At 43.9% G+C, this 12,711-nt stretch overlaps 1 protein-coding gene across 12 annotated transcripts in view; it reads left to right on the forward strand.

Annotated features, from left to right (window-relative positions):
* CSGALNACT1 (chondroitin sulfate N-acetylgalactosaminyltransferase 1) overlaps window positions 1-12,711 on the forward strand; it is a 335,010-nt gene that overhangs the window by 295,042 nt on the left and 27,257 nt on the right. For all 12 annotated transcript variants that reach the window (XM_080794800.1, XM_080794795.1, XM_080794796.1 and 9 more), the window contains one exon: window positions 9,915-10,016. In XM_080794800.1, coding sequence (XP_080650926.1) covers window positions 9,915-10,016 — 102 coding nt within the window. The remainder of the gene's footprint in view (window positions 1-9,914; window positions 10,017-12,711) is intronic.

The raw sequence follows: 12,711 nt of genomic DNA on the forward strand, positions 1-12,711 counted from the left end.
TAAAAAAAAAAAAAAAAGACACCTTTGTAGACAGAAGAAATGAATATAGAACCTAGAAGTCACCCAGAGAAGAATGGCCCTTAGGGAAGACTGGGTCTGAGAAATCAGCTTACTTGGGGTGAAGGCCAGGCATTGGGTGCAGTCAGCTGGGAACCAAAGACCAAGTTTGCATGTTGCAGAACTGTGTTGGGCGTGGGCCTTCGGAACAAAATTGATTCCTGGGTGCATGGAGCATATGGACTAAAATATTTATTCTCATTACTATCTTATCCTCATTATTTTTTGAGTCATGTCAACTAATTCTAAAAACTATTTGTGTTTACAAAAATTACCAATTTAATAAAACCATTTTTATAGAGGTCATTAACAAAGACTGAATAACAGTGCGGGATGGAGGATAGGTGTGCCTGGAACCCAGGAATAGGGGAAAGAGTTGCAGATTGTCAAAAATGCTGGCTCTGAACTTTCTGTCAGACAAAGGGACAAGGGGGAAGCTAAAGCTAGTTTACTTCAGCCCTCAGTAGTTAATGAAAAGAAGGCTGCTATTTGTTGGGGGCGAAAAGCTTTCTCCTGGCACTAGACCCTAAAGGGCGTTATTGAAGAGGCGGTAAGCATTAAATGAGAGCTATTCCTGGGATTTACAAGAAATTACAAAGCTAAAGCTTCAGTATTGTCATCTCTGTGAGTAGGAATGCAGCTGGAAGGAGCAACATGGACCACTCTAATCTGGCTACTGGGGCTGCTTTGTGGCGCCATTGCTGTTCATGGAGATGAGATGGCTTCTTACTATGGCTGGTTGGTTCTCTGTTGCTGTTGTCATAGTCCTGGCCTGTGGGGGATCTTCACAGGCTCCAGGTGCTGTTTCCTGTCCCATGAATGCCCCAGATGACTCCCTTGGGGTCTGGAGGACTCCATCATTAATGCCCCACATGACTCCCTTGGAGTCTGGGGGACTTCATCATTAAGGACCCCTTTACCTGTGGCCAGAAATAGAGGGTGTGTACCCAGGAGAACTTGCTGCACATCTAGCCATGTTTTTATGTTTCCCCTTTGCCCAACCGTGTATTAACTTAAACCTACCTCCTCCTGCTCTTCTTCTTTTTTTAAAAAATCACCTGATTTGCTTTTGAATACTATTCTAGTATTTGCTTTGTGGCTCTTTAGTTTCTTTTGGCTTCTGGGTTATAGGTCTCAAGCTCAGTGATTTCAAGGTGTAGTTTGTGATAGCAGGAAGAAACTCATAATAACAAAGCTATAGATTGTCTTTGTATCCTTATCTCTGAGCCTCTGGGGGGGGGAGATTTTTATACAAATGATTTTTTTATGATTTCTAAAAATCTTTCCCAGTTCATTTCAAGTTTGCTTGATTTTTATTTTGACTACTTCCAGCTGGTCTGAGAACCCTTTTTCATGTTGCTATGATTCTCCTCAGACTTTGGTAGTTAATTTTGTTTTAACGTTCTTTCTTTCCCTCTTCTGACTCTTCTCTCATTGCTCTCAAAGCATTTATGATATTTTCAGGCAGTATCAGGGACATGTTTTACTTCAATTTTCTATAGTGGTATTTTAATCCCTTTTCTGCCTAGAACTGTGAAGTTGTTTCTGGAGATTTCTGGATCTTTAAAAAACAATGAGTATAGACTTTCCAGGCCAAAATGAGCCTTGAGGGTAGGGCTAGCTAAGCTGGTGTAATTTAGAGTGTAACAGAAAGGCTTCTGGTCATCATAACATTGCTGATTATGGTTGAGATAGGTCCCTTATCTTCTTTATTGTTCAGAAGGAAAACTAATGTAATTTCCATTATGGTATCATCCGTCCTCCCACTCCCTCCGCCTCTCCTGCAGGCTCTTTCTCTATTTCATACACCAGTGTTGCACCCAGGAAAGTTTTACGGTTCATGTGTTGGAGACACTTTAATTTACAACATTCACCTTATTTGGAGAAAAGTTTCTATTTTGGGACCTAACTGAAGTTGTTTCTTATTTCATTTGAGCCACAGAATATGTGAAAACATCTACCCAAGAGTAGAAAATGGTCAGTAGGAAACAATTCAATTTGCTCTTCTGAAATGGGCAAACAAGAAAGTGGGTCCTGATTGCTTGGTTGAGACTCAAAAATCAGGCTCATTTCTTTAACACTGATCAGACTACTCAAAAAATGGAATCCAGGAATTGTATATTAATGTAGCTTGGCATACGGGGTGGGGAGAGGACCCACCAAACCAAAAGAAGAATATTATTTTTTTAAAGCCAGATTTCAGGAGGCCCAGTTATTGTCTCTTCCCTCTTCAGGGTAGTACTTAGTCCTTTTTTCCAATGCCTTTTGGCTAAGCAGTTTCTTCCCATTGGCTGTGCAGACCATAAGTAGCATTTGGAGACTAATGAACTGTTATGTATTTATTATCTCATTTGCACAGGACATAATTAAAGGTAAATCATAGATTTTCTTTTCATACTTGATATATTTGAGTAGAAAATTGACTTAGAAAAGAATACTGATATAATTTCTTTGCAGCTGTGTCTCCTGAGCCAAGAAAACCCTTTCTCTCCTCCTTTCCACCTGCGTGGAGCCTGTCAGGAATCACCTTAAATTCTCCCTCTTCCTTGAGACCCCTTCTCCATCCCCCAAAAGAAATTAATCACATTCTTCTCAGTCTCTTGGCTCCTTATACCTCCAAACCATTGCTGTAGATAGTCCATCCTGCCTCATACTCATTAGCCATCCCTCCTCACACTTGTTAGCCATTCCTTCCTTCCAATACACTGTAAGGTCGTTGAGGCAGGTAGGGTGACCAGTTGTACCATTTTGCTTGGGACTGAGGCATTTGCCAGGACATAAGTGCTAAAACCTGGAGAATCCCAGGCACACCTGGGTGGTTGGTCCCCCTGCAAGGCACCATAAAAGATTACATTTTAAAATCTTATTCCAGTGAGAATAGTGCATTGCACTACAGTTACTCAGTGAATATTCTTGAATCCCTGTTTCCACAGGCCACTTAGCCTGAGGTTTAAAAACAACTACACCCAATTAGATAAAAACTCAATTTTCCTTCTCTCTCTCTGTCACCTTCTGTGGTAAGATGTCCAGCCTCGTGTGCCTTCCAGGCTTCCTGGGAGTCTGCAGGGATGTTTTGCATGTGCTCAACTGCGGTTTCAGCTTCCACAGACTGCTCAGGCGTCGGCTGCGTGACGCCAATGCGCGGCTTCTGACAACAGCCAAAGTTGCTGACACTTTTAATGCCACAGAAGCTGCTGGTGCACTGGGCCAACACTGCCACTTTAATTCCCCAGGAGTCCTGGCTGGAGCTCCCAACGCCCCCTCGTAATCGTATTTTCTGTAAAGAGAGCCTTTTGGCATTTCCTGCAGCTCCGTCTCTCTCTGGGACTTACCCAGGAGTCCACGGAGACCAGCTGGAGAGCAGGACAAACCCTGGGGACACACACTGTTTTCACAGCCGTGACAACTCCTGTGTTCAACTGAAACTGCTTCTTCCTTACCAGAGTGGTTCTGACCAAGGGGGGTATTTTGTACCTTCTACCCTGGCACATTCAGTAAAATCTGGAGATGTTTTTGGTTATCACAACTGAGGTGGGGGCTTGGGGGTGCTACTGACGCTCAGTGGTTAGAGGCCAGGGATGCTGCTAGACGTCTTACGATGCACAGGACAGCTCCTTCCACACTAGGGAATTCTTTGGTCCAAAATGTCGATGGTGTGAGGTTGAGAAGCCCTACTTCAGGATGCGTTTTCTCCCTAGGAGTACAGTGCTTCCTCCAAATAGACCTTGGGTTCCCCTGTCCCCCTTTCCACCAGATTGTGTAGTCATCTCTGACTGGCCCCAGCAGGAATGCAAGTTGAACAGTCATTCCTGTGGCCAGTTTACACTTGGAGTTTTGTTGAGACTTCTTCCAGTCTCCTGGCCCACAGACCCATTCTGCTTTGTGGCTGAGTCCTGAATGGGTCAGACCAAAGCTGTGAGATTTCAGAAGTACAGCCTTCATCCTGCTCAGGTCTTAAACACCAGGCTGGTCCTTAGGAAGGCTAGATTGCATGCCTGGCTTGAGCAGGTCACTGGAACTCCTTTCCTTATCTCTGTACAGAGGATGGAAATGATGATCAAGTAGTTCTCTCCCCAGTGCGTGGTTCAGATGAGTAACAGAACTCCAAGACCGTGATGTGCTTTCAGCCCCTTGAGAAATAAAAATATAGCTGTAAAGGTGACTGTGATACATGTTTTCTGATTGAAAATTTATCTTAATTAGTCCCTGTACTTCTATGGCACAATATCCTCAGGGAGAAGGAACTGTTGTTTTCCAGAAAAAAAAATATCTTAAAAAGACAAGGTCTTCGGGCGCCTGGGTGGCTCAGTGGGTTGAAGCCTCTGCCTTCAGCTCAGGTCATGATCCCAGGGTCCTGGGATCGAGCCCCACATCAGGCTCTCTGCTCGGTGGGGAGCCTGCTTCCTCCTCTGTCTCTCTGCCTGCCTCTCTGCCTACTTGTGATCTCTGTCAAATAAATTTAAAAAAAAAAAAAGGTCTTTGAGGGCTGCCTTTTTGTTTTGTTGATGTTCTCCTTTGCTGCACAAGAGCTTTTCATTTTGGTGTGGTCCCAATAGTTTCATTTTGCTTTTATTTCCGCTGCCTCAGGAGACATATCTAGAAAAATGTTTCTATGGTCAGTGTCAAAGAAATTACCACCTGTGTTTTCTACTGGGAGTTTTATGGTTTTACGGTTTCAGGTCTCACATCCTCAGGTCTTTCATCCATTTTGAGTTTATTATTTTTTATTTTTCAAAGATTTTATTTATTTATCAAAGAGAGGGAGTGCACGAGAGCACGTGCACAAGCAGGCAGAGTGGCAGGCAGAAGCGGAGAGAGAAGCAGGCTCCCTGCCGAGCAAGGAGTCTGATGCGGGACTAGATCCCAGGACCCTGGAATCATGACCTGAGCCAAAGGCAGTGGCTTAACCAACTGAGCCACCCAGGCGTCCCTTGAGTTTATTTTTATGTATGGTATAAGACAGTGATCCAGTTTCATTCATCTGCATGTTGCTGTCCAGTTTCTCCAACACCATTTGTTGAAGAGACTGTCTTTTTTCCATTGGATATCCTTTCCTACTTGGTTGAAGATTAACTGACCCTGTAGTTGTAGGTTCATTCTGGGCTCTATTCTGTTTCAGTGATCTGTGTGTCTGTTTTTGTGCCAGGACCACACAATTCTGATTACTACAGCTTTGAAGTATATCTTGAAATCTGGGACTGTTATACTTCCAGCTTTGTTCTTCTTTCTCGAGATTGCTTTGGCTATTTGTGTGGTTCTATCCATATTTTAATATCATTTGTTCTAGTGCTGTGGAAAACACTGCTGATGTTTTGATAGGGATTGCATTAAATATATAGATTGCTTTGGGTAGTATGGGCATTTTAAGAGTAGTGGTTCTTCCAATCAATGAGCATAGAATAACTCCATTTGTTTGTATCATGTTCAATTTCATCAGTGTTTTATAGTTTTGGGAGTACAGTTCTTTCACCATCTTGGTTAAGTTTATTCCTGGGTATTTAATTATTTTTGGTACAATTGTAAATGGGATTGTTAATTTCTCTTTCTGCTGCTTCATAATATTAATATATAATATATGGTAATATATAATATTATTACAGATTTCTGTATATTAACTTTGTATCCTATGGCTTTACTGAATTCATTTATTAGGAGATATTTGTCAAAGATGTAATTGATAAGGGCTTAATATCCAAAATATATAAGGAACTTTTGCAACTCAACACCAAACAACAACAACAACAGCAAAAACAACAAATAACCTGACCAAAAAAAATGGGCAGAGGACCTGAATAGACATTTTTGCCAAAGAAGACATCCAGATGGCCAACAGACACCTGAAAAGATGCTCAGCATCACTCATCATTAGGGAAATGTAAATCAAAAGCTCAATGATATAATCACCTTACAACTGTCAGAATGACTAGAATAAAAAACACAAGAAACAGGGGCACCTGTGTGGCTCAGTGGGTTAAGCCTCTGCCTTTGGCTCAGGTCATGATCTCAGGGTCCTAGGATCGAGCCCCACATCAGGCTCTCTGCTCAGCGGGGAGCCTGCTTCCCCCTCTCTCTCTGCCTGCCTCTCTGTCTACTTGTGATCTCTCTCTCTCTCTGTCAAATAAATAAACAAAATCTTAAAAAAAAAAAACAACCCATAAGAAACAATAAGTATCGGTGAGGGTGTGAAAAAAAGGAATCCTCGTACACTGTTGGTGGAAATGCAAGCTGGTGCAGCCACTGTGGGAACAGTATGGAGGTTCTTCTGAAAGTTAAAAGTAGAATTAACCATATGACATGGTAATTCCGCTTCTGGGTATTAACCCAAAGAAAATGAAAGCAATAATTCAAAAAGATATATGCACCCTTATGTTTATTGCAGCATGATTTATGATAGCCAAATGATGGAAGCAACCAAATGTCCATCCATAGGTGAATGGATAAAGAAGATGAGGTATATTTGTACAATGGAATATCACTCAGCCATTAAAAAAGAGTGAGATCTTGCCATTTGCAACAACACGGATGGACCTCAAGGGTATAATGCTAAGTGAAATAAGTCAGAGAAAGACAAATACCCTATGATTTCACTCATATGTGGAATAAACAAAAACAAATGAACAAAGAAGAATGAGACAAGCAAAAGAACCCCAGTGGACTCTTAAATACAGAGAACAAACTGGTGGTCACCAGAGGGGAGGTTGGGGAAGATGGGGGAGATAGGTGGAAGGGACTAAGAGTACACTTATCGGGGCGCCTGGCTAGCTCATTCGGTTAAGTGTATGCCTTCGGCTCAGGTCATGATCCCAGAGTCCCGAGACTGAGTCCCACATCAGGCTTCCTGCTCAGCAGAGAGCCTGCTTCTCCCTCTGCCCCTTACCCAACTTGTGCTCACGCTTTTTTTCTCTTTCTCTCTCCTGTCTCTCTCTCTCTCTCTCAAATAAAATTTTTTTAAAAAGTACATGTACCATGATGAGCACTGAGTATTGTACAGAATTGTTGAATCACTATATTATTGTACACTTGAAATTAATACAACACTGTATGCTAACTATACTTCAATTGAAAAAAGAAGAAAAAAAAAGACAAGGTCTTTGTGAAGAAGAAACAATTCTGAGGTTCTAGACTGAGACAGAAGAATGACCACCTAGGATTGTGGAGCTAATGTAATACAAAGCACCCATGTGAAATGCAGAGCTTTCCTGAAGGGCTCTTAGGAAGTTGGGGTGCCCTGAGATTCATTTCATGAGCCTCACCACAGCCCTGCTGTGAGAGGTGCTCTCAGGGGCACCTAAGTTAACTTGAAGGGTCCAGGCACAAATAATCACACCCAAACACAGACATCTCTGTGTGCATAGTCACCCACATGCGCACTCTTCTCCCACACACGTTGTTCCAGGGCATGGAGTCTAGTAAGACTTGTTCAGAAAATTAAAAATCACAAGATCCATCCAACAGATTGGTGGTGGTGTTTCCATAGTTCTTGTTCTCCCTCCCTCGTGGGGCATTTGTTTATTGCGTCTCGGGGAGTTTTAGTTACGTAGAGTGGACTGAGAAGTTCTCAAGAGCAGAACGGTTGAGGTCTTGGAGAGAGCATCTGGCACATAGTGTGTTGCTTGTGTGGTTATTGTTTGTTGAAGGAAAGAAGGAAGAAATGAGCATGAGGAGTGGAACCGTGGAAGAGAATCTCAGAACCGAGTCTGCTTTGCCTTTTTGGGAAACCTTGGCTGGGGAATGAAGGGTGAAGGTCCCAGGGATCTCTGTTTTAGTCCTTGAAAACAGAAAGTTCTCGGATGGATTTTAAAATGCCAGCAAAGATGTTACTAGAAACACAAGAATGCTTTTTACCCAGGCTCAGCGGTGACCCTCTCCTGATTCTGGGATACATTTTTTCCCAACTACACGTGCAATTTTAAAGCACCATTTTTGGGTGCTCGGTGCTGTGTGTGTGCTTTTATCCTACCCTGGCAAAGGAAGTTAAAGCATTGTCTGGCAGGTTTGCAAAAGAGCTCCTTTATGGGCAGAGAATTTTGTTGTCAGTGGGTGATGGTTCTGTCTGCAGGGACTGGGTCTGTGAGGGGGCTCTCGGTTTGAAGCACATTGTCCCACGCTGGTCTTCTGTTCCTGGTCTCTTGTCTGTGTCTAAGTGCTATACCATCAGACTGGATTTCAGAGGCAGCCCTTATCTTTCTTCGGTGGGAGAGAAACAGATTCTCAGAACCAAGACAGGATGACTCCTGCATGCCTGTAGCCTCGGGTCAATATCATCTTCCCTGATAGTTCTTAAATCTGGAATTCTCTTCTTCCTCCTCTCTTCCTCTCACCTTTCCATCCTTCAGGCCCTGGCCATTCCAGCTGATAGGATTTGCTGTGCTTTCTGAATTCTGTGTACTTGTTATCTATGCCACAAGGTGTCATGATTTTATTTGAGCTCATTTTATTTCCCAAGTTTTTTGAGCACAGGAAACATATCTCCTACATCTTCGGATTTCTCCCAGCAACCCCAGCTAGGTAGTCGCTCCTTTTGGATGGCATTATAAAAAGCATTGAATAAATGGGCCTCTGCGGTTAGAGCTCATGGACTTGCAGAAAGCGATGGTGTGTTTTTTGGAGGTTAAGGAAAGTAACGAATGGAGAGACAAAAGGAATAAAAAGAGGAAGGACATGCAAAATGTCAAAATATCACAAAATGTCACCCCACCAGTAGAATCTTTCATTAACTCGCTTCCAGAAAACTCCTGTTTAAACTGTGCACACACACACACACACACACGTATATACACATGTGCACACACAAACACATATGTACACACACATATATTTACATACATACACACATATCTATACAGAATTTACGTGCATATTACATGTGTATATGCAGTAAACCCTCAGCAGAATATTTTACCAGATTAGCTTAGGTGTTACCATTAGAGCATGGAACATGGACAAATAAATCAGCTTTTTTGGAGAAAGCGGGTCTGGCCCAGTCCAGAGCTGGAGGCCTGTCCCTTAGAGGGCTGTCGGGGCCCTAGAGCGTGTGGGACAATCAGTCACAGAGAGGAAAAAAGGGGAAGCCGTGAAGGTGATTGTGTCTGCATGGGAAGGGCGAGAAAGCCTAACTGGGCTTCTGCCTTGTCATTCCCTTCGGTGTTAAGAAGGGTTTGGGGAGCCCTACATGAAAGAATGTCTTTTCGCCTTTGTTCATTCAGTCTTTAAGACTGTTTGTGTTTGGCACACACAGGAAAAGTCAGACACAAGGATTCTAGTCACACCCTTTCTGGACTTTAGCTTTCTTATCTGTAAAATGGAATTTATGTCTTCTGTCCTTCATAGACTCCTTCTGGCAAAGAGGGGGAAGGACCCAGTGCCCGTCCCATGACACTAGGTGGCCCAATGGGCTGTGACAATTTGCACCATGGCCTTGTGCATCTGAGTTTTCATTCATCAGATCTGCATATTTACGTTTCATTGTTTTCTTGGGAGGATAAATACAAATGTAGGTAATTGTGATGACCAACCAGAAATATCCTGGTGTCCCATATCTGCTTTTTTGGCAGTTCACTCAGTTTACTTCAAGAACATTTTGCACTAGGGCACCTGGGTGGCTCAGTTGGTTAAGTGTTTGCCTTTGGCTCAGGTCATGATCTCCAGGTCCTGGGATAGAGCCCAACATTGGGCTCCCTGCTCGGCGGGGAGTCTGCCTCCCACTCTTCTTTTGCTCCTTCCTCCAGCTCGTGCATTTGAAAGAAAGAAAGAAAGAACGAACGAATGAACATTTTGTACTTGACAAAACAGGTATTTGTTTGGACCTTGCCTGTTATGTGAAAACAGACCAGACATACGTGTGTTTTGTTTCCTAGGGAGATGTGCATCCAACAGGATGGGAGAATTCATCTCACCGTTGTTTACTTTGGGAAGGAAGAAATGAATGAGGTCAAAGGAATACTTGAAAACACTTCCAAGTAAGTATGACTTGGAGTCGTACTAAGGATTCATAGCAACTGACATCAGGAGTCCAAGGCTGGAACTTCTGCTTCAGTTTTATTTTCCTTAACACCCTGGGTCAGCTGGGAGATGGACTGGTTGCTGGCTGTTCTGGGGGAATTTTGCACCTCCCGTCCCTGGGAGAGCACCCTAGCTGACACTGGTCCTCACTGTGTGGGGTTGTTGGCTTTGACAGTGATGAGATGAAGGGCCCTGAGCTGCAGGGATGGGGGGGCACTGGCTCCTTTGGACTTCTGTGTGACTGGGCATCGTCTCAGTGCTGCCGATTTGGGGACTTGGCGTCCCAGAGTGGGAATTAGGGACCACGCATCTGTGCACTGAGCTCCAGCTAAGCGATGTCCATCCTGGGATTTCCTTCCCTTAGCAAATGGTCTAACCCTTTTTACTTTCATTCATTATGCATTTTGAAAGATTAGGGGGAAGCCCAAAGTGATGGCTAGGATGGGATCCTGGGTGCAACTTACTCAGTTGAACAGAAATGATTTAACTGAAAACCTTAGACTTCGGGTTGTACATGTAGACATATACATATGTGTACAGGTCAGCTGTATGGGAGAGTACATGAAAGCAGCACAGACGGGTTTTCTCCCCTCCCCAGATAAATGAGTATTGATGTAATAAATATCTGTGGCATTTTCTACTAGTGAGGAAGCCAGAACGGTACCCCCACTACCGAGTTCTGGTTTTCCAGGGAGGTTTGCGGGCCTCCGCTTGAGTAATCGGGTGGGTGGTCTCTCCATAAGTGAAGGTTGGGGGCTTTGGTAGTACTCAGTGGCAGAAATAGCCTCACGAGGTCCATATGGTCTAAGTATAAACAGGGGCCCCCCTGTTTGCATTTCGTGTAAATAGTAATAGGATGAGAGTCAAAGGATAAGATTAGAAGAGTGAGTGTACCTTTTGTGTTTATGTTCACGCTTTGTTACTAATTTGGTATTAATGGGCACAAATCAGAATGCTTGTTCTAATTACTCAAATGTTCTAAAGCAGTGCACTGGTCTTATTTCCATAAAAAAAAAAAGTTGGATTGGAAGGCAGGGTTCCTCATTTATTTACATATTATTTATGGCTGCTTTTGTGCTGTAATAAGAGTTGAGTAGCTGTGACCAAAACTGTATGACTTGCAAAGCCTGAGCTCCCTACTCTCTGGTCCTTTACAGAAAAAGTTTGCTGACCTCTGTTCCAAAGCAATACGGAATTCAGAGTTTGAAACTAGTAACAGCTTAAAAGCTAGGCCCCATCGAAGGGAGATCAGAGAGAATAGAATAACTGAACAGCCTAATTGTCAGTGAACTAGAACCCTCTCGGCTCCAGCGCTCTGTGATATCCTTGTCGTCTCTGCTTGGGCATGGGGTGCAGGAATTATTAGAGCTCGTGTCCTCTGCCCAGTTTCAGCATCTCTGGCAGTTTCCATTGTTGGGCATGGATCTTTTTTTTTTTTTTTTTTTTTAAGCTTCCCAGCTGATTCTGACCTGCAGCCAGGATTGAGAGTCATTGTCTGAAAAAGCAGCGGTCCACCCCGGGAGCGGCCCGTGAGAGGCCTCCAGCGCAGCCGGCTGCCCCCTTCTAAGGTGTTTCTCAGTAGCTATCCAGGCGACTCTGAAGTGCAGTCAGGACTGAGAAATTCAGTCCTATTGGGTCTGGTACCCTCTGAGGACTTTAAAGGACATTTGCTGATAGATACATATAACCAACTTGACATGAGTCTGGTGGGTAAGGGGAAGGCCAGTTTCAATGTTGTTATGGGAAATATCCATTTTAGTGACTGGAAGGCTTAAGGGCTTTCACTATCAATACTTTCTTCTCTGTATCAAATGACCTGGCAAGATGAATTCTCAAGCAGAAGGTTGCTTGATGAGCAAAGAACAAATAGAATCCGAACAAGAGAAGTAGAATTATTTCAGTGGCAGGGATGGTTTACTTAAAATTTTGGAGAATTTCCAGAGATCAGCCTACCCATAACCGAGAACTTCGTGCCAGGGACTGAGCCCATCAGTGCTTTAAAAAGCACTTACAGCACTGTGGAAACTCTGGCGATGTGAATTGGAACCCCATTTTCCTGTGTCAGTGCTCTCCTTCTGTTAACTGGGGAAATCTGCAGTGTTAAGGTCTCTGATGCCTTGGGGGTGTCCTCCCCCTTCCCTGGTGTTGCTCTGACCAGACCACCTCCCGCAGGAATGCCCCGCCCTCTGCAGCCAGGCCTGAGCTGACCAAACACTGCAGCACTGCCTGCCACTCCGCCTTCCAGGTCAGTCTTCCTTGTCACCTGCTGCCGGAGTCTCCTACCCAGACCTGCTCTGACTTGTAACTTCACCTTGATGACTTCCTGTCTCCAACCACACTGGGAGGGTGTGGTCTGCCCCTTCGTCCTCACTCCCATTATCGTCTTCTACTTGGTGTTCTCTCCGTCCTCCTTTCTACGTTCTCAGACCACCACCCTTCCGTACCCTACCTCTCTTGAGTGTCCACCTCTGGAGCTCTTTCTGACCTCCAGTCCTCTCTCTCATCTCAGACTACTCCCTGCTCGCATCTCGTCTGCTTGGCACTTGGTGTATGATTCAGCTATTCCTAACTAGCTTATAGGCTGCTTAGTAAGTAGTACCATATCACGTGGCTCTTTGTAACTCCAGCTTAGTGCCTCATTCAGAAAACATC

The sequence above is a fragment of the Martes martes genome, assembly GCF_963455335.1.
Source record: "Martes martes genome assembly, chromosome: 2".
NCBI classification, from domain to species: domain Eukaryota; kingdom Metazoa; phylum Chordata; class Mammalia; order Carnivora; family Mustelidae; genus Martes; species Martes martes.